Source organism: Phalacrocorax carbo, chromosome 1 (assembly GCF_963921805.1).
Source record: "Phalacrocorax carbo chromosome 1, bPhaCar2.1, whole genome shotgun sequence".
NCBI classification, from domain to species: domain Eukaryota; kingdom Metazoa; phylum Chordata; class Aves; order Suliformes; family Phalacrocoracidae; genus Phalacrocorax; species Phalacrocorax carbo.
This window is the reverse complement of record NC_087513.1, coordinates 8,493,336-8,517,956: the sequence shown is the minus strand read 5'-3', so window position 1 is coordinate 8,517,956 and position 24,621 is coordinate 8,493,336. Positions and strand designations below refer to the sequence as shown.

Genomic DNA, 24,621 nt, shown 5'->3' with positions numbered 1-24,621 from the left:
AGCAGTTCCTTTCTGGAGGGATTAGAGAATGGTGGTCTGTTTCTCCCTTCCTGAACCGCTTCAAGCCTTTCTAAGAAAACCCAAAAAAGATGAAGTAGCAAACATCCTAGAAATAGTCCCATTGTCACCATACATGACTTAATTTCTTCTGCCAGAGTATAAGCTAAAATCTCCCCTGTGTACATGCTAAGCTTGTGTGACTGCTTTTGTTTTAGGTCTTGACATTCTGTGCTCTTCATTCCAGGGAGGCTAAAAGGCCAAAGGCAACTCAGTCGTGTGAGCAACACATCAATATACTGTTCAGAAGGAGGCATGTTTCTTTAGAAAACAGCGCCCTTCCATCTGAGAAGCAGGGCAGGCTGTGTTATCCTTTTATGTGCAGCATACTGACTGATACTCAGCCCTGTCCTGGTGTCAGAGCTTCATGATTTATGAGGCTGCAGTAGAAGCTGCTGATTGTAGCTGCTCATAAGGAGCATGTAAAATGTCACCAGCTTTGACAGATGTGACCCAGTGTCCACTTTTTTCCAATATTTGTTTTCTGTAAATTTTTTTTCAGAACTCACATTTCTTCCATCAAATTGTTGAAGAAACTTACCTAACATTATATTAGGTCAAGATGTTCTTTGGATATATCATGAGAAGATGATGCTCCACTAAGTGTGCGGTGGCGCGTTGTGTTCTTCACAGGGCTCCCATTGATCGCTGTTGCAGTTTAATATCTTCATGTATATCGGGCTTGGCTGTCCTAAACCCATATGGTGTATGCCCTCTATACTTTTGCAGGAGGCTTGTTCTGGCTGACATACGTTCTTACACCCACTTCTTCCTTTTAAACCCATTAGGGCATTGTGCCTTTGGTTAAAGTAACCAGTAGGGTGTGGAAGAACCTTCTCTTTAGTTTCTTGCTCTGCCTCACTTTTGGAAGATTAGGTCACCAATTTTACTGGTCTCCTTTTGCCTTTTCCTTTAGGTCTTTTCTTCCTTGCCTTTGTAGTGGTGTCCTTTTCAACTGAGTTGCAGTGAGGAGCCACACACCTAAAACATACCTCTGCCAGCTGAGAGTGGATAAAACAGATCTGGGCAAGGAAGGGTGTCTCTTTGGACACAGTGCAGGCTGGAATGTCGATGTAGTTGCCTGATCCAGGACTAACTCCTTGAGGTGAAGGTTTTATTTCTTTCCTGTGAGTAAGATGGAAGTGTGCTAGCTTGGAGTAGCAATAGGCTTAAGAAAACTATTTGTTTTCTTTTTTCTGTTTCTAAGAAAGGATACTCCTTGTGTTAAGAAATTGAAGCAGAAGCTGGATGCTTGCTCTGAGTTGTTTGCCACTGAAGAGAGAAGAAAAATAGCAATCTTTAAATCTTTACTAGTGCAGATATTTTTGTCTTTTTTTTTTTTTCCTTCTTAGGAGAGGGGTTTCTTCCTAGAAAAGGGAACTTGAGTTGTTGAGTTGGCAGGTAATTGATGTGTATCAGCCTGGTCTGAAGAAGTGCTTAACTTTTACATAACTACCTATGAATACATTTAGGAAGCTGGCAAGCTGCAGTGGACTGTGTGTTTTTCATTATGTCAGTGTTTTTAAATTTGTTGAAAACTGGCTGCTTTTATGTATGGTAGAATTCCTTTTAAGTTGTCATTCAGAAACATCCGGAGGGGAGGTGGGACAGCACAGCAAATCCTGTGGTAACTCCAGGCAGGATGATGGTGTGCCCTAAGGAACAGCACGTGGCACAAATCTGGAGGTTCACCAGCCCCACTACACTCTGACTGACAAGACTCTGGGATTTACAGCACTGGTGTAACTTAGGCAGCATGTGAAATACTGAGCTCGCTTAGTCTCATTTTTGCTGCTGTAGCTACTAAATGCATAATTACCCAATTAATGCAGAGACTTTCATCTTCAGACCCCCTTGCAAACACTCAGTAATTGCATTTATAGATTTATAAATTTGTAAAATTAGAGGGGATAATTATGACCCTGTAATTTAGTTTCTCTATGCAATTGAACCATTTCTGATTTCCTACCACAAATCTTTTACTAAATCTAGGGTTTTATTCCCCTCGCTTCAGAAGCGTGTGCCTTATTTTAGGAATTTATTTTCTAGCCCTCATCTCCAGACATTGAAATTTTTCAAGCCATTGTTGGGCTTGCTGCTTTTAGGACAGTAAGGCTGGTCTTAATCTCCACTTTCTAAAAAATAAAATGAGCAGAGCTTTTAGAACTGACTCTACAGGGCACATTCTCCAGTTCATAAATGTTGCCCTTCCATCTGCTTTTTAACATCCTATTTTCTTTATAAATAAGAAAAGTGTTTGCTATGCCAGTCATGTTTATGTGGGTGCCAAGTATTGTGTCACGTATCAAAGATCATTTTACCCTTTTTTGGTTTATATCTGGCATAGACTTCTGCCCCACTGAATAGTTACCAGGATCCTCCATCGTCGTCGTCAGCATCATAGCATCCAGAAGAGCATTTCTGTTCAGAGAGCACGACCTACACTCTCTTGTTCCTGGATCTTCCTTGGCCTCACTGGGGCACACATTGCTTTCGCACCTCCTCGCCAGACCTTAGTGACCAAAATGCAGAACAAGTGCAGAAACAACCACCATCGATGTGTTTCTCTCTTCCCTGGAAGAATCTTAATGAAGTCTCTAAACTAGAGTTTAAGAGTATTCAAGATTTACCAGTCTCCTTTTAAGCATCTCAACTCAGATGCTTGAAATGTTTCTGCTCTCCCAATTAACAACAAGCTGCTGGCTGCTCTGGATTTCCCCCTGTCCCTCACAAATACACCTCTTCAGTATTAAACCTTTTACAGAAGAACCACTGTCTTCTAATGCTGATGTTTTCAGAAATAGAATGTCTTAGAAGTAAGACTTTCTTCTAAAGTGGTGTGGGATTTAGCTTGTTTGCTCTTAAGGTTAGCGGGTTTGTAAATAAACATGGATTTGGGTCATCCCCCTTCTCCCCCTGCCACTTTTTCTACTCTTCCTGTCTGCAGGAAGTCCTTTACCACTGGGTGACACTGTTTGATAGTTCTTAACATTTGCACAGTGAAGCCCTGAAGAAACTGTCCTCTGACTCGTTGGACTTCTGATTTTGAATCAAGGCTCGGTTTTCATACAAAATCCCATGTTTTACTGTAGTTAAATTTGATTGAACCAAAGCTGCCCTGATTTTTAATTTAGTGGTCCAAACTGGCTGGTCTAAAACACTGACGGTGCACTGTGGCTGTGAGGAGTATAAACTGATTTTGTTTTTCTAGTCTTAACATCTCTTTAAAAAAATGCATCATTTCACAATCGCATATGGCTCACTGTTGACCCATGTATAAATAAATTGCTGGTTACCTTTTGGGATTAATCTAGTTGCAAACTGTGCTGTGGCGGGTATTTCCTAGGAGGCATAATTTCAATGGTTTTCTCCTGAAAGTCATGTTCACTGTGGTGTAATAATTACCTGTGTAGTGTATTGGTGAAAGCCAGATGTATATTCAGTTGCACGCCTTTGCTAGTCATGTTTTATTCCTTTCAAATGAATGACATTAGATGAGATGGAGGGGAGGGGGTGTGTGCATGACATGCTGTTGTTCTGCAGGAAGAAAGCAATATGATTACTAAGGGCCTTTTTGATGAGAGGTGTCCAAAACTGCAGGCCTTCTCCTTGCCATCAGAATGGCTTTCCGCGTCCCCAACGGTGTGTAGGGATTTCAGTAATCACAAGGACCTGAGCAAAATGAGTATGGAGAATATAAAGTCTGTAATAAACATGCAGGACTTTGGGGGAAAAGAAATGATGTAAAATGCATAGTTTGCTTAATTTGCCATTAGTCTCAGATTGGAACCATGGTGTTAGTGGGTGAGCATAGGCCAGGATTTAGGGAAGGTGGGAGGTGTTCACAGTATCCTAGTCTTGTGTGTCTTTCTGACTTTTCCGCTGCCTGTATTAAAAATTAGATGCTAGGTAGTTTGTTGCTGGGAAAGTCTTTATCTGAGTTTTGCCTGTGTCTGTCAAAAAGGGGACTCAGTGATGGTGAATTAAGGTGAACGACGGTCTCCATCTCCTCCTTCCCTCTCAACATTCTTAAAAGCCCCCCTTTTGTGGAGACCTCCTGTGGCAGTAGGAGAGGAGAGGCACTTTCTTTCTCTCTTCATCCACCTCTAGTTACACAGCTGCATTGATACCTCTTCAGTGTTTTAACTGGGCAAGAGAAGAAACGCAGCTATAGAGAGCTGGTAACTTTCAGCTGGTTTCAAAGTCAGTGGCAGAGAGCTTCATCACAGATCCTGCAGCCCAAGGGAAGGTTCTCTTGTATTAATCCAAATTCTGTTCCTTGGTCCTGGTGATTTTAGTGGATGGTGAGACTGTTCTTAAAGCTGTTTATGTCTTTCTGCTTCTCTTCTCCAAGTAGACTCGAGACCAAGAAGGACCAGCTCTTCTGTCGTCACCAGCATTGCTCTTTAGCCCTCAGCCTCTGGGGGCATCTAGGCTCTTCCCTTAGCACCCAAGACTTGACTGAACTTCAAAGCACAGGAACAGAGGCTGCCTGGTGGTGTTTAAATTGAATGAGAGCCATTTGCTTTGCATTTGGGAGAATCATAAGTGTGGAGCAGTGCCCCAAACCTTGCACTCTCTCCTAAAAGGTGTCAGTGCCAAAGCAAACATCTTTAAAATGACCCTCTTTCTTCTGTTTTCACATCTACTTGCATGTTTTATCTGTGCTTTGTTGATTTTACGCTCTCAGCAGTACTTAAGAGAAGAAAATGAGCATTAACTGGATTTCCTAGAGATTTTGAGTGGTTTAGTTCATTTTAATGTCCTCTGAAGTGACAACAGGAACAGCTCCAGAAGCCAGCGAGCCCTCCTTCTTTCCATATCCTTGACATGATGGAGATGGCTTTGGGCTGCCCTGGTTAAAATGAGCGCACCCTTGTTCCTGAGAGAAGCCTACATGGTCTGTCAGTCTTTTGGCAGGCACGCAATTAATGATCCATTAACTGATGATACCCAGTGTAGGGAAGTTAAACTGTTCTGGCATAGTATGGACAGAAGTTTTTCAGTCTTCTTACATCATTTTGCCTGCTGGGATGTGAAGATTTTTAAAGTGCGTAACAAGAAGCAGTGAGATTGGCCTTGCAGAAGCTCATGGTGATTTCTGAGATGCTCGTCACTTGTGTGTGTGTGAGCTGGGGCACGCAGGCATGAAATAACCTGCCTAAGATCAGTAAGGCAAGGCTGGAGCCATAATCAAAAGCCAGTTGCCTGCCAAAGGGTGTAAGAGTCAGACGGTCTTAATTTTATCTGAAGAATCATGATGCAGTAAGTAATCTGGTAACAGGATGATATTCAATGAGGGATTCCTGTGGCACAGTAGGTACATGCTGCCCTAAATATGTTTGATTTTTTGAGGCAGGTAAAGACAGTCTCCTTTTCTGATCTAGAAGCAAAATTCTTCCCACTTCTTGGGGGAAGTGGCAGCCTTTTGCATGAGGAGCTGGGAGGAATTGCAGCCACCAGGACCTCTCCGGTCCTTCCCTCTGTCTCCACAGGCAGTCTGGCTGTGCTTTGCCGTGATCAAACCCCATCATCCCTTTCAGCTGTGAAAGATGGTGTGAATGAGAGCAAAACTCTTTGGACGGTTGTTGGCTTAAGCATCTTGCCTGGGAAGAGTATTTTGTATTCTGTTTTCAGGAACTCTTACTTTGAATTAAAGGGTAAGCTGTGGGAAGTTATTAATGATATCTATAATCAAGGATTAATCAAGTAAATCTCTCTGGTCAAGTGCCTCTTACTGCACTGAGAGTATATAGATAAAAATGATAGCGGTGGTGAGCTTTCATGTGCAAACAGTGCTGAGATGGTGCCTGGAAAGCACACTCTGCATTTATGCAGGTCTTTTGCTTTGCACCCGAGCTGGCCTATGCGAGGCAGTGCTGGCTGTGTAACATCTGAGCAGAGACATGCTGGAGAATTTTTATTCTGATTCCTCTCAAAATCGGAAGGGGGAGAGTAAAACCATATTTCTTCTCAAAGAATGCCTTTGGGTTACTTGTAACAAACCGCAAGTCTATGTGGTAGTTTAAAGAGCTAAAACTGTAAGTCTTAAAAAATAGCATTTGATGGTTTACAATACAGCTCAGAACAGATGTTGAAGCTTTTTCAAGAATAAAATCTTACTTCAGGAGGTGTTCAGTGCTCGAGCTAATGCATCTGTGGAAGATATTAATTCAAGAATTTATTAAGGCAAAAAGGAAACCACGTGAATTTAACGTTAATGTAACTTCTGGATCCTGGAGTAGTCTATTATTTTGATGTTCATTTATATTTTTAGGCATTTATTTATCTGATTTTTAAGGGGCTTAAACTCTCCCTCTGCTTTCACAACTGGAAGTAATTGTGGGAATCATTTGAAGGGTAAAAATGCCATATATACATATAGTAATATAAATACATGGTGTCTCACAGGAATTTTTGTATTCAGGTTCCACATGTAGAGGGTGATTTCTGGTGTGAGGAATACCAGATAGAAAACAAATGCAATTCTCTGAATGCCATATAAACACAAGGGCTTCTTTGGCATGGACTTCCCTTTTTTGCAGAAGCCATGGGAGCCCTGATATAGCAAAAGCTCTGGCAGCTGCTGAATCTTTAACCTGATGTTGTTAAGATCTACTTCAAATCTGTTAAAAACACTAGTGGCTGGCTGCAGCTCTCTTTGCATATGTGTTTCCAGTGTTACTACCATTAAGGGACTTCTGCTGAAAAAGTGCCGCTATAGGTAGAATGAAAAATAAATTACATTGGAAGCAAACGTGTCTGTTGGACATGTTCCCCCAGCTGTAACTTGCATGCTTCTGGCATGCCCCGGTTCAGTTGTACCTATTCAATGTGATCACCTTGAAGAGTCTCTTCTCCCTGAATTTACTTGTGCTCCAAGGAAAATAAATGAGATAATGGCAAGTATGTGACCGCTTGGTCTTAGCTCTCCAAGAATGAGGTACCAGTATGGAACTTCTTGATTGCACTAAGAGCATCTTTGTATCTGAAAATGTGAAACTTCTGTCTGGGAGGATACTTGAAGTAATTTTTATAGACACATTTTCTTTGTCTAGTGAGATATTGAAATTGCTTTGCAGTTCCTTTTGAGGAGTTAAAATTCCTCTTCCAAGCAGGATCCCCAGTCTCTTCTTTCCGGATGAAAGTCCGTGTGTACATAAGTCATGGACAAAGTCTGAGAGAGTTACTCAGGCTGGAGTAGATGGGGTAGATAAATGTTTTTGTGCTGCTTGTGCAGCATCAGCTAATTCAACAATTGCACTGGGGAAGCATCTGCCAAATTAGTGGGCGTATTAAAATTGAGCCAAGCTCAGATAAAACATCCCCCGAAACCAAATCTTTCCTCTGTTTTGAAGCAAGGTAACAGGGAGACACAGAAATGGACTGTGCATTCTCAATTGATCACGTAACAGTAGATGGTTAAAAGGAGCCTCTTGGGTGCTCTTAAGGCAGCATATTCCTGCTAAGTGATTATCGGATTATTCTCCTCCCACTGTTGCACCTAGTGATGATCTGAAAGAGGCTTTATGGGTTGTAACTTTTGTGGTGATGAGCACTAGCACTTGTGGATTTAATATTTTTTTAATTGTTATTGCTTGAAAATTGGTTAAACTTTGTTTAAGGACTTTTAAGGGATTCTGTCATTGAGCTTGACTGGTTTATTGGTGTGAGCCTGAATCTCTGAATGAAACTCAGGGGCTACGCTGCCAGCTCTCTTCCTGTCTGCCTGTGTGTGGTGAATCCTTTGTGCCTTAGTTTCCTTTTTATGTGAAACTTGCCTGTGCTGTTGTAAATGTTTACTTTGAAAGGGTGTGGGTAGAAATGACAGTATCTTAATTGTATTGTTTGTGTATACTATTACACAGTGACTCTGCAGGACTGGGTTGGTGGCCTCCAGCCAGACTAAGGTTTGCAAAGCGTGTGAGAGGATTCACTGAGTGGGGACTGGGTGCCCTGTTTTGCTGGCTCCATTTGGAAATTCTAGCTGAAACAATTTACAGCTTAATCACACACGGAAAGCGTCTTCTGTTCCCAGGGGAGTTTTATTCATTCAAGTTTGCTACTAGTAGAGTTCGTGTTACATTACGAAACCAGGATTCCTGACCTCTGAGTTGAATACATGTTTTTAAAAATAGAAATGGGACAGAAGAAAGAAGAATAAATAGACTTCATTTTAAGGACTTGCCACAAGCAAATCTACAGGCTGCAAAATATTACATCAAACTGTCTGAGAAATGATTGAATCAAATTCTTTTTCAGGGGCTCATATTAAAAAAAACAGTACATTGTTTATGATAGGCAGTTGTAGGGTAATTCTGCATTTTTCATCTTCGCCTAAGCTAACAGAAGACTGGTCTTGAAGCAGCAGCAGGTTATTTTCAGGTTTACTTTAATGGAGAGCTGTTGATGATAAATAGCTTGTAGAAGACTTGCAGTCCCATCAGTGCAACAGAGCTGATAGAGTAGTACAGAAAAATACTTCCAGAGCAGGTTTATTTTGGGTGGAGGCTGGATATGTAACATTTGAGTTGTTTTAGTTGTGATAAGCCTGATGTGAACACTGAGGAAGTATAAATCCTGTCCTTATTTACAAAAACAACCAACCAAAAAAAAAAAACAACCCGAAACCAAAACCAGAAAAACCCCTGTAGCTAGTTTATTCAATGTCTATGGTAAAGAGCACAGACTTCCATGCACTTTTTGTTAATGGCATGGTGCTACATGGTATACATTGAGAAGTATGCTGCAGTTTGCGTTTTTTGAGGGGGTGGGCTTTTTTTTATATGGCATGCAATTAAACAGCAAGGGATTTGAGATAGGAGATCAACGAAGGACCACCGAGATGGGCTGGGGGCCAGGGCACAGGAGCTGTGGCAGAGGCCAAGGGGCCTGTCGGGCTCAGCCCGGAGCAGAGGCAGGGTTGGGGGGACCTAACAGCAGCCCCCTGTGCCTGGGAGGAACCTACCAAGAAGATGGAGCCAGGCTCTTCACCGTGGTGCGTGGCTAGAGGGTGAGAGGCAGGAGGCATGAACTGAAACAAGAGGTTCATATAGGCGTGAGGAAAAACTTCACCATGAAGGTAGGTGAGTAGGGTTGCCCACAGAGGCTGTGCAACCTTGGAGAATTTCAGGACCTTACCTCAGGGTAAAGTCCTGAGCAACCTGGTCTGATCTCAGCTGTTCCTGCTCTCAGCAGGAGGTTGGGTTAGAAATCTTTCAAGTTTCTTCTAACCTCAGTGTTCCAATGATCCTGTATATCTTGCACATGTTCACTGGTTCCCTGACTGAAGCAAGAAGGGCTCTGAAGGGGTGAAGTGTTTTTGTTGCATGATCAATGTTAGTAAGAGGTTTATGTCATGCACAGCAATATACTTATATAGGTGTGAACTGTGGGCAATTTCTATATTAGTTTCAGAGGTCCCTGTGAGAACTAGCACCCCCAGAGAGTTCAAAACCACTACATATATTCTTGCCTTGAAAAACTAATGCAGGGGCCACCCTGAGAGCAGCTCACACTGGTAAGCTGTTTCTCTTTGGGTTTGCTCTGTGGAAACTTGGGGTGTGAGAAGTAGCACCAGTGAAGCAGAATTCACATCATCCATGCAGACAAAGAAGCTGAAAGGGCTGTGCTGGATATATTGGACACATTCAAAGCCAGAGTGGCTTCCCTGCATCTGCTGAAAACTTGGTCCTGTTGTTTTGCTTCTTCATCTGTAAGCGCACATGCAGCCCAAGTAGGATGAAGTTGGTACTGTTCAGTATTCATGTACTGATGTTGTTAGTGGAAATCATAGAATCGTTTAGGGAAAAGACCTTTAAGATCATCGAGTCCAGCCGCAAAACCAACACTGCCAAGTCTGCCACATCCTGAGCACCACATCTACATGACTTTTAAACACCTCCAGGGATGGTGACTCAACCACTTCCCTGGGCAGCCTGTTCCAGTGCTTGACAACCCTTTCGGTGAAGAAATTTTTTCTAATATCCAACCTAAACCTCCCCTTGCGCAACTTGAAGCTATTTCCTCTTGTCCTATCACTTCTTACTTGGGAGAAGAGACCAATGCCCACCTCGCTACAACCTCCTTACAGGTAGCTGTAGAGAGCGATAAGGTCTCCCCTCAGCCTCCTCTTCTCCAGACTAAACACCCCCAGCTCCCTCAGCTGCTCCTCATATGACTTGTTCTCCAGACCCTTCATCAGCTTCGTTGCCCTCCTTTGGATACGCTCCAGCACCTCAGTGTCTGTCTTGTAGTCAAGTGGATTTTGAATCAGACCCTTTGAGCAACAATGAGATTCCTAATGAAACAAAATAGGGATTGAACTGAGACTGAACTTAGACAGGTTTTGCAGGCTGTGGGGTGAGAGAGGGAGGGAAGGGCTGGTAAGAGTGGGATCTAAATTAAAGTGCATATTCAGCTTTTGCTGGAAAATATGTGGCAAATTCCAGTGATTCTCTGATTTGTTTCATAGCCCCGTACCGTACAATGTGCAGCATTCAGCTGTTCTGCCAGTCAGGCTAATGGAGGTCTCTCGCCTTTCCTTTCATGTCCCATTGATTCATCTCTAAAACCACATGCTGTGAGATTATTTTTGGGGGTCTCTTTGAGGGGCCAGTGTTTCATCAAACTGATAATTGCAGCGTGCCAGGTTCTGCGTGCAGGTTTCCACGACAGCAAATGGAGGCAGAATTGCTCTGAATGTGCTTTGTTTCAAATGCTGAACTTCTTGTGACTGACGCTTTTTTAATGGACAGGGGTATGAATGGTCATGTATAAATTATTTGAAAACTATAGTTTACTTGTCAGCTGTTGATTAGAAGTGTTGTGATTTGGTGTATAGATGCGTCTTCTATAGCAGAATAGGAAAATGCCACATTTCTAGATTATATGAATCATCAAGACTTCATTGCCTTCAGATCAGTGGATATTTGTGGATTTTCACTGGGTAAAATATGGCCTTTAAGAAACAACCTCACCCAACTTTTTCTCGTCTACCTTTCCACTCAAAAATCTGTCCCCCATCCCAACAATTGCAGATCTGGCTATTTCCATGTGGAAGGTTTTGCTTAGTACAGTACACTTCAGGGCTTATCCAGAGAAGGTGTTTTCCCCATAGCTGGCACGATACTGATGGCAGAAAATGACACTCTGTATGGTTTTGGTACACATTTATAGTGTTTAATATAGTCAGTATTTAAAATGTCTTTAGGGTCTCAGTATTGCTGATCTAAAAATGTTTCGTCTGAGTAGGCTTGTTAAAATCAACAGGGCTCTTCACACTCTTAACCTAGATTATTTGTTTAGTTCTTAAAATGGGGGGAGTCTGCATTTCCAAGCCCATGGATGAAGGCTGCTGGAGATGACATAGTTATAAAATTGCTGACTTTAAAAAAGTGCTACTGGTGTTTGCTCTGAGAGCCTTTACTTACTACAGAAAAATTAATCTAGGAAAAGCATAACTGTTACCAATGTAATATGCTGGCTTTATGTTTTGATACATCTTTAAAAGGCCTTTCAATGTAGATTTACTGCAGTTTTTCCCTGGTTTTACAGATATTGTGAATAAGGAGACTGTACCCAAAGATACATATCCCATTCCAAGAAAGATTATGGCTGAACCAGACTACATAGATGATGACAATCCTGAATTAATTAGACCTCAAAAATTAATTAATCCTGTGAAGTCATCCCGGAATCATCAAGATCTCCACAGAGAGCTGCTCATGAATCAAAAAAGGTAAGAGTCTAAAAATCGCTTGTGCCATCCTCCCACACGAAACACACAGCTTGAATTTTAGTTGCATCGAAATGATGTTTTACCCAGAACCCAGCAGACACTTTTTGTTGATTCAGATCTTGTAGATGAAAAGTCTCTGATTCTTAACTGTGGCATTTATTTCTGTATGAATTTCAGTTGCTTTGCAGAAGCTTGCTGTAAAAGACTTCTCGCTTTGTTTTTGTGTCTACTCACAAAGGCTCTGTTTCCAGAGGAAGCAGTTTAGTTCTCCCCTATCACATTTCATATTGGTTACCTGGGCACTGTAATTTTCCTTAAGCGCTTAAATTTATCAAGCATTTGACAAAATTTGCTATTACCAGCAGGATGATAAAATCTTCGGGTTTTCACCATTCCTGGGACACTGAGTTTATGGGGCCACTTTTAAATCAAAGAAATCATATATTTTATTTCACATTAAATTGTTCTCTGCTTACTTGATCTTTCTTGCAATGCAGTGTGATAGTCTGGTGCCTGCTCTGCTGCTGCACAAGAGTTTCTTTGTATGTTATGCAAATCCTGCTTCCTTCATTCTGGGATGGGATGCACAGCTGTTGCTCTATATATTGTTTTAAAGATGTAAATAACTGGAACTTGATTTTGCCAACTTCAGAGACACAGGCACTTGGCCAAGAGATAGCTGACGTTCTGTTATTAAATCTCTTCAGTGACGAAGGACTCATTTAGAAAGCACAGTAAGAAAAGAGCTACCAGACCACACAGTGGAAGAAAAGCCACCAAGCCTGCCAGGGTTCTTCCATTTAAACAAACAGAAACTAACTACTTTATAAATTAGTGATTGGGTGCATTGCAGCCACCCAAAATGGACTTTCCAAAGGCAAGGTTGTGGGGATACACAAAACAGAAGTGGAAGAACAGTACTTCAGAGTGTGTTTGAGAATAAAGTTGCTGGTAGCAGCTATTCAGGCTTTTTGAGACTCAGGACCTTGATAAAGGAGAGGAGGAAGCTATTGCTTTGGCTACTCCGGCACAACTGGATTTGTCTATTTGGCAGGAAGTGTCACGTTATGAAAGTTTCTCATTTTTCGTTTTTTTTTCTCCCCTTCCCACCCTCCTCTCTCTGGTAGGGTAGTATTTTGAGGGGTGAAGGGGTCTTTTCTATGTGTAATAGCAAAATCCTCACAAGCGCTAGGCTTAGATACTTAATTCTAAATGAACTGCAAACACAATACAGCATTTCTTTCGTGATGAAGTAGAAATGTTTTACAGAATGCCAGCTGAATTGGAAGAAACTGCCCTAAATAGGTGTTTGTCCTATTTTTCATTAATGGGATTAAACATCAAAGTCAGTTCCTAGCACCAAGAAGTTTATAGGCATTGAAGATAGATAGTTGAAGTTTCCTGACTTCTGATCTTATTCTGAAGGATGTGGAGGCTGCAATAAATTAAGGTGGTTTTTTTTTTCTTTTAAGTTTATAAAAATAAAGCACTTCTAAATAGTATGGAGTTCTTTTCTTCTAGGAGAATATCCTATTACACAGAGGAGTCGTATAGCTCTCAATACCCACTCTTCTGTTATTGTGATTTTGATTTGCTGCAGCTGTTAATTTTAGATTCTTATTTATTGGTACAGAAATGAAATACTTTGAGGGTTTTCATCAGCAGAAAAACTGGTATTTTTGAGAAGAGGGTTAGTCTTCTGTGCTTTGTGCTACTGTACTAGCTCTGATATGAGGCTTTTCGGTAATACAGATACTACACTTGTGTTCGGCTTTGTTACTGCAAACTGCCATACTTATGGAGGGCTTTTAGTGATCTTACAGAAGTCTGCTTAACATGCACCTTAATTTATTGTGAAGACTCAGTGTAGGCACCAGCAGCTTCACTTTTTGACCAGTCAGCTCAGAATTTCTGGATCTTAGATGATATTAGCCAGTGCTGGTCTGATCACTCTCCATGCCTACTGTAAGCAGTGTCTCTTGGGTCTTGAACTATCAATGTAGTTATTTACTTGCAGAAATGGTAGGGTTTTTTGGGCAAACAGATCCAGGTAGTGGTACCTCAAGGCACTGGTTGCTTATCTTAAACTGTTTTTATTTATTAGGATTTAACCTCAGCTCTGCAGAGTATTGGTCCTGTCCCTTCCAGAGGTTTTAACCTTATTGGCTCTAACTTGTGTTATAGCACACTTCGCTTACTCTATATCAAAGCTTTAGGATTTTTTATTTAACCAGAACAATCACCAGAAGGTGATACAAGACTCCCAGTTAATCCAGTAGCCACCTGTTTGTTGCTTTTCTTTCTTACATAGGAGAGTGAAAATACAATTGATGTTACAGTTGTTCTGTTACAGATCTGACTACAAACCCCATTTGAGTAGGCTGAGAGATTGTATTTACTTCTGTCTTCTGTGAGTCCCCTTTATTATAGCTACAGCACATCTAAATCACTATTGTGCCTCTGCCTTCTTATGGTGCAACTTTACTGAAAAAAGCAGGAACAAGTAACGTTACTTAGCAGCTTGCCTGTGGTTCGTAGCTGTCTTGCTAATTATCAACATGGAAGTTTCCATTGATTCAGCTCTCACTGACCATGTAGCAGTAGTAGTAGTAATAAAAAAATCACTGCAGCTTTTCTCTGCCTGACTTAAATTTTAAATGTTAAAATATAATTAAAATAGCATGAAACATAAAATATTAACACAAACTTGTAGCTTCTGTTACATTCAGGCCATGAGATCTATTATGAGAAATAGGGAGCAGCATTTGGTGTTGCTAAATATTTGATTTTGCTGTTAGGGTACGTACAGGGATAGAGCGTTGCATAATATATGGAGTCATTCATAGATGTCACCATAAAATGGCATTTTAATGTATTATTGGACATGCTGTCGGATATGCATATTATGGAAGAATTAGGCAACCACAGATGTATAGTAAGTAGGGAAGGGTAAAAAAAACCCAGCGCTTTCTGAAAGTTTATTTAGATGATTGCTTTTCTTAAAGTTGACATAAGAATGGTTGGTGTTAACCTTAATGCTGGATGTTTTCACAGAATAGCCTTCCCAGGGAAGACAACAATAACGAAGGCAAATTTCACATCTTTCTGCTCTGACTTAAGTGACACTAACAGCAATGGGGATACCTTCCAATTGTATCATAACAAATTTTGGAAACATCATAGCATAACAGAGATAAAAGAAATAGCTGAAGTCAGAGAAATAAGGAGGAGTGAGTGTGTATCTCTGTGTGTGCCTGTAAATAAAGTCATGCATCTTCCCAGAGTCAGCTTTCTCATTTTAGGTAGTTGGCTTGGAAAGCAATTTGTGCTGAACAGACCTGAAACGTTCAGTTGATGTAGTGGCTAAAATCTTGCGAGAGGGAGAATCCTCCAGCCTTTGTCTGGTCTCCAAGTTGACCACAACTTTTTTATTCTAGATCTTTGTTGTCTTAGCCTCTTTGAGGTTTTGAATGTAGCCTGGGAGGCCTCACTGGAAATAGCTTTGCAGCCAGGCCGGGTAAAGCACTCACACTTTCAGGAAGGACAGAATCCATGATTTCCAGGAGCAGTGTGACAAAATTCAGAGGGAGATCTCTTTTTAGTTCTGCCCATGCAAACTTCTATGGGCATAATACCCTGCATAGGACTCTCTGAACGCAACCTCTCTGAGTTACCAGCCAGCAAGGGAAATCTCTTCGTCCAAAATTAGTTTCTATCTCTGCTACAGTCTTGATTTGTGATCTTTTTTTTTATCCATTCTGGAATTGAGAGAATAGAGGAAGACTAAAGATAAAAGTAAAAATAATAAATTATCTGGGAAAAATATTAGCATGCATGTTAAAGGGAAATATCCTCACTAATAATATGGCTTAAATTTGGTTTAGGGTTTTGGTTAGAAACCAGGCATATGTCTGCATATTTTTTCCTTTTAATTAATCATTTATTTTCCAATGTATCTAAATAGGCAACTATTTGACTTTAGAAAACCTGCCTACAATTCTGTGTGAATTTCTGCTAATTAAAACTGATCTTTCTTCCCTGTTTCCCCCACCACCCGCCACTTCTCCTGCTTATTTTGAAGGGGTCTTGCACCTCAGAACAAACCAGAGCTACAGAAGGTGATGGAGAAAAGGAAACGAGACCAAGTTATTAAACAACAAAAAGAAGAGGAAGCACAAAAAAAGAAATCAGACCTGGAAATAGAGCTACTGAAACGGCAGCAGAAACTGGAGCAGGTAAGATGGGGAATAACACTACCTTTACACATCCACATCTGAGCTAGTTGCCCGAGGCTGCCTTTGTAGACAAGAAAGAAGCATCCTCTGATTATTGGCACATTTCCTCTGATCAGATGCAGATATCGTTTTTAGGATGAGTCAAATCACGCTCTACAACTATCTATTTGTTGTCACCATATAGGGACTGCGTATGGCGTCTGCATTTGGTCAAATGAATCCTGCACCAGAGAACAGGAATGTGTGTGGAGCACTGACCTTATTTAACCACTGAAACTGTGGTGAATTAGTCAACTTTTGTAGTCTAACTATTAAGAGATAATTGACTAAGAATGGCTGTTAGGCTAGAGTGCATCAAATCTGGATGCTTAATGAATACAAAAATCAACTGATTCTTTCTCCTGGGTTATGCAAGAAACTAGATCACTTTAAAAAGATCTTTTGTAAAACGTATGAGCCCGTTGGCATTTTCAAATGAAGGAAAAGATCCTCAGACCCTGAGATGATGTGCAGTTGGAGTTCATTGTGGTGAAGCTTACTGCTAGGCTCAGGGCCAGCCAAATGTCTCTGTGCCTCTTAAGGCACTTCATGTACCTGCGAAGAAATCTTTCTGCAAACACCTCATCAAAGAAGTCACTATACATCAAGCATTGTGTTTATTTTTAAATAAACGAATGCTTTAAAACAGTATCTTGTGGTTTTCTCAATGGAAACCATTTAGGTCAAATAACTACTCAGTTGAAAATGAGGTGTAATTTAATCATTATTTAGGTTTTGGGGGGTTATTATAGTTGTTTTATTAATTACGCTTAGAAATATTTTTGGAGGGAGAAAGCTATTGTATTTTTAAGTGTGTCATCCTGTCACTTTTCCTTTCTGCTCTTACGGGCCCAGCTTCAAACAGTTCAGCTTGTGGGAAGACTTGATTGGAAACTGAGCCATCCAAGGACATATGTTAAATAGAAAATTCTGTTAGGAGAGGAAAAACCTGCCCATTGCAAACAATGTTGTGACTTTGTAAACATCATAGGAATGGCATTAATTGACAATACAACTCCTGGAGGAACATTATCATGATTTATTGTAACAAGACATGTCCCTTGCTAATGAACCAGAAACAAAAGAGATTATTTAGGTGAGCCGTACGTGGTCCCCATTAATCAGGGAGCTTTCTAAAGGGTTGTTTCTTCTTTTCTGCTGACTTACCTGCCTTCACTGAGGACTGATAAGCAATCTGTATTCTGTGCAATGTGTAAGCTGTGTTCAGTATGGGCACTGTATAGCCTTGGCCCGTAGAGCAGAGCATCTAACTGCACATGGTAATTTTGAGTGTCTGCATGGGCAGGAGCATCAACTAGGTTAAAAATGTCAGTGAATGGTCTCTCAGAAATGAACAGCTAAGGGCCTAGGAGGATTTTTATTTTTTCAATGCTTCTTGTGATAGACAAAACATACACCAAAACAGACTCAAGTGAGGTACAGAAATCCATACCTAGACACTCAGAAATAAATTCTGCAAGCGTGCTCAGTAGTAGCTGTTTGCATGTGTTCTCCCACAAGGCACACTCGTCCTTGTCCTGTTGTAAAAGCTAGAGAAGGGAATTACTGTTGTTTCTTTAATGAAGATGTCCAAGAATTTCTTCAAAAATGCTTCATCTTTGTTCTCATACTGGGTTTTTGTCCATCTGGCAAAGGTGGACATCTGGAATGAGCTAGAGCCAAGGATTTTACAAGATGTATCATTTATGAGAGCAGATACTCCCAAAGAAATGCAACTTTATCTTTTCCATGAGAGAAAGAAAGGAAGCAGTTTGAAGTTTGGCATGGCCAGTTATTGAAACCTTTAGTTTTTGTCTTGTGCTTTGATCTGTTTTATATACTTTTTTTTACATGTGATTCCCTTTTAAGCTGGAACTGGAGCAACAGAAGATACAGGAAGAGCAGGAAAATGCACCTGAATTTGTCAAAGTCAAGGGCAACTTGAGGAGGACGGTCCAGGAAGCAACAGAAGCACCAGACTCCTAGAGCCAGCGCCTGCTAAGACTTCCAGCTTCCCTGCAGAGAGAGGCTTTTGCAAGTTGTCTCAGATTTGCCCCCTCAAGAGGGAAAATAACAGCATCCAGTTGACACTTACCGAAGATGAGATTTTTAATTCTTGGGACGTGTGGATTAAAAAGACAGTACCATAAACAGATCGACTTGCCAAATGCAGTCCTGAGATCAATGGATAAGGAGCCTGTTTGTCAGTTCAGTGTCATGGACCAGCCTGACGTGCTTACTCAGATTTTAACCAGGGATACTAGAGAAACTCCTTCAGTGTTGCACTGCTTTATCTCTTGTGATCCTAGTTTAGTGGAGATACACAGATTAATATTTTGCTTTAAAACAGAACAAAAATTCTCCTGTGATATTTTATGAAGCTTCTGTGCAGGTAGATATTTCCTCCATCTAGACCTACTGCCTGTGTATATCCCACAATAATTTGTGTTTAGTTGGAATTTTTATCAAATCTGGTGAGGATACGATCTGATGATCCTCTTACCAGGGAGAATCCAGAAGCTGATTCATCTCTGTCTCTAAATCTACACCATTGTGTACAGGCCTGTGCAGTGCTACCTGTGGTTTTACCTCTCAATGCAAAATGACCTGTCTTGTACTTTTTGAAATCATACTTTGCTGTTGTGGCCTTTCTGCTCCAAGGACATGTTAACACTGCACTCAGATCAGCACATTACTTCGTAGTGTTTAAACTCATTTGCTGGAACTCAAACAAGGAATCTGATCCACCATCGGTTCCTGCTCTTTGCGTGCACGAACTAGTTGCAATTCCTGCAACAGAGCAGCGCTTAAGCCAGACCAAACTGATCATTGGAATCTACTGAAATGGAACTTTTTCCCTAAAGTGAGGCATAAAATGAAACTCATTTTGTCCCATTCTTCCTTTAGCCTCAAGAAAGAAGGGAAGCGTGTTACCACTGAGTCTTAGGGTCCAATTCTGTCACCTTTTGCCTTTCCACAAGTTGCTCCTGTGTCTTGCCATTGAATAAAATATTGCTTAGCTTGCACAGGGATGGCAGAATCTGATCTTTCATGCTTATGACTACTAGTTACCCAGGAAAGCCTGGGGTGAGGAGGGGAAACAGATTACTCATGTAGGATTATAGAATTGGGTTCTTACATGGTGTGAATGGGTGCAGATATCTTATCTTCAGAATCTGGGGAGAAATCCTCATCTATCTTGGTCAGCACAGTCCTAGCTCTCGCCAAGCTGTGCTCATCCGTATCAGCTGAGGATTTAATCCTAGTCGTTGCCTTAGGATGCTAAACAAAGTAATTTCTACTTTGTAATTACATTGGACATCACTGTTTGAGAACACTTTTTATTAATGTCAACAGTGGTGTGTTTATTTTGTAAAGGTGGTGGGGGAGGGTTGTTTGGTTTGTTTTTTAGTTCCTTTTGCCTTTCCTGTAAGTATTGGACGGTTTAAATGCAATTTCAACACAGCACTCGGGACAAAATGCTCATAATTAGGAATTTTTCCTAGATACAGACTTCAATTTGTCAAGATCCAGGCATTTTTTATGAGGACATAATCAGATTGAGAGTAAATTGAATTGTGATAAGGATATTACCATTGATTTAGACTTGCAGTGTGACTCACGTCTAGAAGATTAAATATGAAGATGGTCTACCAGACTGTTCAGATTATGGACATACAAAAGACAAAGGCCAAACATAACTCTTCCATGTATTTTCTCAACAAAGGAACACCCTGAGTGCTGCAGGTTCTTCCCCCTCTCCTTCTGTTGTTCTGGAAGGAGAGGCTCTTCCTTTCTGGCAGCACATTGTTCAAACACTTGCACTGATTGAGTTTGTTTCATGTTGTTGAGACAGCACTATATATGAGCCTTCCACGCCATGCGCATTTTTCATCTTAGCCGCTCCCAGCCTACTAAACTTCATGCCTCCTGGTTTCCACTCCACAATTATCCTTCTGCACAGTATGGAAATGACTAGAAGTTGGTGAGGAAACCCTCCTCTGCCTTGAGCAGAGCATCCCTTCTCAGCCATTTGCCCTCTGGGTGAGCATGGCAATCCTACCATGTGAGATGAAGGTGGTGTAATCCAAACGGCACTGAGTCGGCTGGGGATGAGGACCGCTCTTTGGCTTCAGTGAGTGTGTTGGATTGGGCCCTTCAAGGCTGAACGCGTTCTGCTTTCTCCATGCTAGCCTGCCATTCAGGGTAGGGTTTCTCTTTCTGAATCACAGGAGGCCAGGAAACTCCTATGTACATACAGCGTGAAGTAGTTATTTGTTTTCAGTTGGAATTAATTCTCTGTGTGAACAGACCATCAATGTGTGTGTTGGAACATCTTAGAATTCCGCCGACCCTTTAGTCTAGGGATCCCAGCCACCTTCTTGTAGGTTTGACAGGCCAAAGCTTGTCTTTAAAGTTAGGATTGGGCTAGAATGGGCAACCCGTAAATGGGTGGTCAGCTAGTCACACCACAAGTGTCCTGTGCGGCTACTCAAGTGAGAAACTGCTTGCCAGTGAGCATAAGCAATTCCTGACCTTCCCTTTAGCTATATGGGTTTTGAAGCATTCTGGCAAATACTTCAATGATTTGAAAATGGCTCACTTACCACTTTGTACTTTTTAAAAACTCTTGCTTTTGATAGTATAGTAGTAAATTTCTTAGCATTTTTGTGGCTTTAACATTCTGTTAATATCTGCACTTGTTTGAGTGTACATATATAAATATATATAAATATAAAAAGGGAGCCTTAATGGATTTGTTTTCATAATTTAATATTTTTTGTATTTGCTCTTGTATAATTGTTTTTAACTAAAGGTGTTACGAGAATGAGGGTGGAATACTTAGAACCAAAGTTATGCTTAATAAAATCTACCACATGCTTGGCATATGCCGTGGTGTCTGTCATGTCCTGCCGAAAACAAAACGTTGAGGACTGCACTGAGGTATCAGGTTATTTAAAATTCTGCAATGTAGGGGGAAGTATCAGGATCACAACGACGTTTGGTTCCTTAAAACTGCATCTGTGTTTAAATATGCAAAATTACTGCAAATTAGTTGGCAGAAAAACTTGTCTCTCTTAGTCTTAATATCTTTTGAATATTTTTGATGCAGAAAATTATTCAAAGACCGTAGCTGTACAGCTAGTGCAAGGTAAGGCAGAGCATGAGGGCAGAATTCTGATGGGAATCAAGTAACTATAGAAATCATTCCCTATCGTGCTAACTTCATCAAAGTGCACCAGGCAAAATTCAACTTGGAATCATTAGCGTTGCAACAGCTCCATCCTAAAAGGGAGCAAGGAAAGAGTAAAGAGCCTAGTCCTGTGCTCAGTCCTGCAAAGGCCCTTTTAGCCAGCACTCATGCCTGTGGTTCTAGTAGGAAAAACTTGGACATGTGAAAGGAAGTGCACACACAAATGATATGCTGCGTTAGGGTCAGACTGCTCAGGGCCATTGCTAAGAGTAAAATCCTCTGTCAACAGCAGACAGAAAATTAGCAGGTGGAGGAACAGGGCTGGAACAGGTGTGGGCCATCAATTCTCCACCACCACCCTCAGCTCTTACTGGTCAGCCAGGCACAGGTGGTGATGGACGGGGAGCTGGAGAGGAGCACGGGGTGAAACAAAGTGGGGGAGGAGGAGGAGAAGAGCAGTGAATTCAGAACAGATGTCAGGAAATGCTTTTTCCTTCAGAAACTGCTCAGCATGTGGAACGGGGCCTGCCAGTACTGCTGATGCAATGATGCTGGACCCGCTCCAGGAGCTGTCAAAAGTGGGGGAGGTAAGAAAGAACAGAGTTCATAAGGGGTGGGTTTCTGTGGCCTGTTGGAGATACTGCCCTGTGCTCTCCTACCTCAAGCATATCCAAATGTGTTTTGAATTATCCTTTGATATTTCACTCTGGCTCCAGAAGGAAAACAGTGAGGGCATGTGATCTGCTTTTGTAGTGTGTCCAGCGGAAAAGATGATCTTTCTTTTGCATACTTTTTTGGATTTTATTGAGCTAATACGTTTTGTCAAGTGGCTTTGCAAGCACTGGTCTGCTGGGGGCTTTGCTTGTGCTCCTGTGGCCATATGCAGATGGGCTGTGTCATGCCATAGCTGTGTGGAAAGAAGTACCTTGAGGTTCCTTGGCTGCTGTTACAGGGTCCGTGGGTGGCATTCATAACTTAAAATGGCTGATGGCACTTGTGATGACCAGTTGCACTTGAGAAAATAACTGAGTGAGATGGCTGGAGACAGAATGGCTTCAGCTGTGCTGTTTCCACAGGATCAGAACTGATGGCTTTAGGGTGAAGAATGGGAGGGCAAGCTAGGTTCCCAAGACATCGCAATAGGAAGAGCACAAACACTCCATGAGATCTGGAGGACTGGAAGTACAAGGTGTCTTTCCACCCACTCTCTCGCTTTAAACTCTGTGTTGTAGTTGAAATCTTTTATCTGTCAGAGTAAAGGTTTGTGGTGCCCTTGTCAATATTAAGGATGACTCTCCTCGATGGAAGTGGCGGAAACCATGGCCGGAGGGAATATTTAATGGTGGTAATAGAGCACTGACATCCTACCTCCCGCCCCAGTGCTTGTCTTCCACACCCTGCCTTTTGGCATTGCTTTAGGCCTGGTTAAAGGCTGCATTTGGTCCATCACACTGCCTGTGTTGCCTTTCTGAGGTTAGACAGGGACTACTTCTATTCTTTGGGCACCCAGGGGTCCATTTTGCTTAACCTCAGATAGGTGTATTTGACCTAATCATCTGCTTTTTATTTACATCAGCGCAGAGAAATCAGCCCCGTGGAGCGCAATTCCCTTCCTTTCTTTGACTGTAAAGGAGCCTGCAACACCTGACAGGGAGGGAATGTCATCTGCATTGCAAGGCCTCTGAAGCTGGGCGATTCAAATGCTGCCCCTACACTACCCATCTTTTTCATGGAGTTTTACTTCCCAGGAAAGTCGAGGCACCTGGATACCTTGAATAAATTTGGCCCTTAATCTCTGTATGGTTCATAAATTGAAGAGCCCCTTTCTCCACTGTGCTCACCGGCTCTGGTGCTTGGTGCCATGGAGTCTTCAGTTGAGCCGCCAGGATCCTGGGGGACATGTGGCCTCTGCAGGGGGCTGGGGACAAGGGACCTTCCCCAGGCCGAACGCTGGCCAGCGGGAGGGCAGGTGGCATCTCCGCAGCGGTGCGAAGGGAAGGAGGAGGATGTAAAGCATGTGAGAGGGGACTCCAAGAGCCAGAATCACCCACTACAGCTGTAGTACTTAATTATCTGAGTAATCATTTTCAGAATTAATTTCTATTATGTGCCCAAGTCTAATCTCTCCGGTGGATGGCATAAGCAATTTAACATAGATTGAGGCTGGCACCAGGAAACTTCAGCCTGATGAGGTGGGAAGAAGAAATGTACTTCTTTGCCCCTCTTCAGCTGTTCAGAAACAAATCTTTCATAATGCAGCTGAAATACCAAGCCTGCTTCATTGTGCTCGAAAATTAAAGAGCACCCAGCAAGCCTAAGCCCCTTAGCAGGGTTCATCTGAAGCGCGTATTGCTCAGTATAGTAAGGCAAAGTGCTGAATCCCACCTGCTGTGGAGTCGAAGCGTGGCAGCCCAGCCCATCTGAAACTGTCTCCCTGGAAAAGGGGTTATATCCAACAGGATATCTGCTTTGAACTCTCCTTTGCGAAGCAAAGCCTAAAAGATTCTCCAGTGAAAAGCTGATCTGGAATTGGCTTTTGTCAGTAACAGCAGGAAAAGAGAGAGACCCTTTAAACTTCCGCTGTCAAACGTGGAAAGCCCTTCATCACTGCAGTCAGGGACCAGAGGGAGTAATTCTCCCTGATGTACAATTTCAGCGCTTGCCTTCATTCAGCTTTATGTCTGTGCTAATCATTCAGATGAATTCTTCTCCGTACAATTTCAGGGTACCGCCTTCATAAGCTGAACTCGGCAAAAAAGTAGCTTTTGGAAATTGGCTGGTCACGGTGGGCCCCATACTTCACAGCCGCTGGTTTGTTAGGGATCCTTTCCTCTTATTTCTAACAAAAATCAAATTAACTCACTAAATACCAAGGAATAAATTATCTTCAAAACGCAGATCTTATATTTTTTTTTTTATCATTTTCTTATTGCAAGGGAGTTGCTTCTGTTTTGCATCAAGAACTCTATTTCCTGCATATTAGGAAATTGTGCTGATAACCAGACCAGAGGTGAACTGCAAACTACCTACAGCTTTAAAAGGCCCCTCTGCAGGCAGCCGCACTCAATCCTGATGCTGAAGAGCAGGGATTGCTCTCCGGGGAGAAAAAGGAGGTGCTAAAAAGGAGGAAGAAACAGTGGGAAGGTGAGTTCCTGACTGGTGAAGATTTCCACCCCGTACTCGAGGTTAAACAGCAAGTCTGAGGATGATGCACAACCTGCGCACAGCATATCATGTTCCTGTGTTCACATCTGACGTACCGTATGCCTGTTTTTCCTCTCTCCTGGAAACCTTATTGTGTTTTTGATTCCTTTCCTGTTGTTTTCTTTCAGCCCAAGCTCTTGCTGCCTATTCAG

At 41.8% G+C, this 24,621-nt stretch overlaps 1 protein-coding gene across 2 annotated transcripts in view; it reads left to right on the top strand.

Moving 5' to 3' along the window:
* FAM107B (family with sequence similarity 107 member B) overlaps positions 1-20,958 on the top strand; it is a 63,009-nt gene extending 42,051 nt beyond the window's left edge. For both annotated transcript variants that reach the window (XM_064443527.1, XM_064443522.1), the window contains 3 exons: positions 11,614-11,797; positions 15,879-16,032; positions 17,941-20,958. In XM_064443527.1, coding sequence (XP_064299597.1) covers positions 11,670-11,797; positions 15,879-16,032; positions 17,941-18,057 — 399 coding nt within the window. In that variant the 5' untranslated portion in view covers positions 11,614-11,669 and the 3' untranslated portion in view covers positions 18,058-20,958. The remainder of the gene's footprint in view (positions 1-11,613; positions 11,798-15,878; positions 16,033-17,940) is intronic.
* Positions 20,959-24,621: the final 3,663 nt, after the last annotated feature.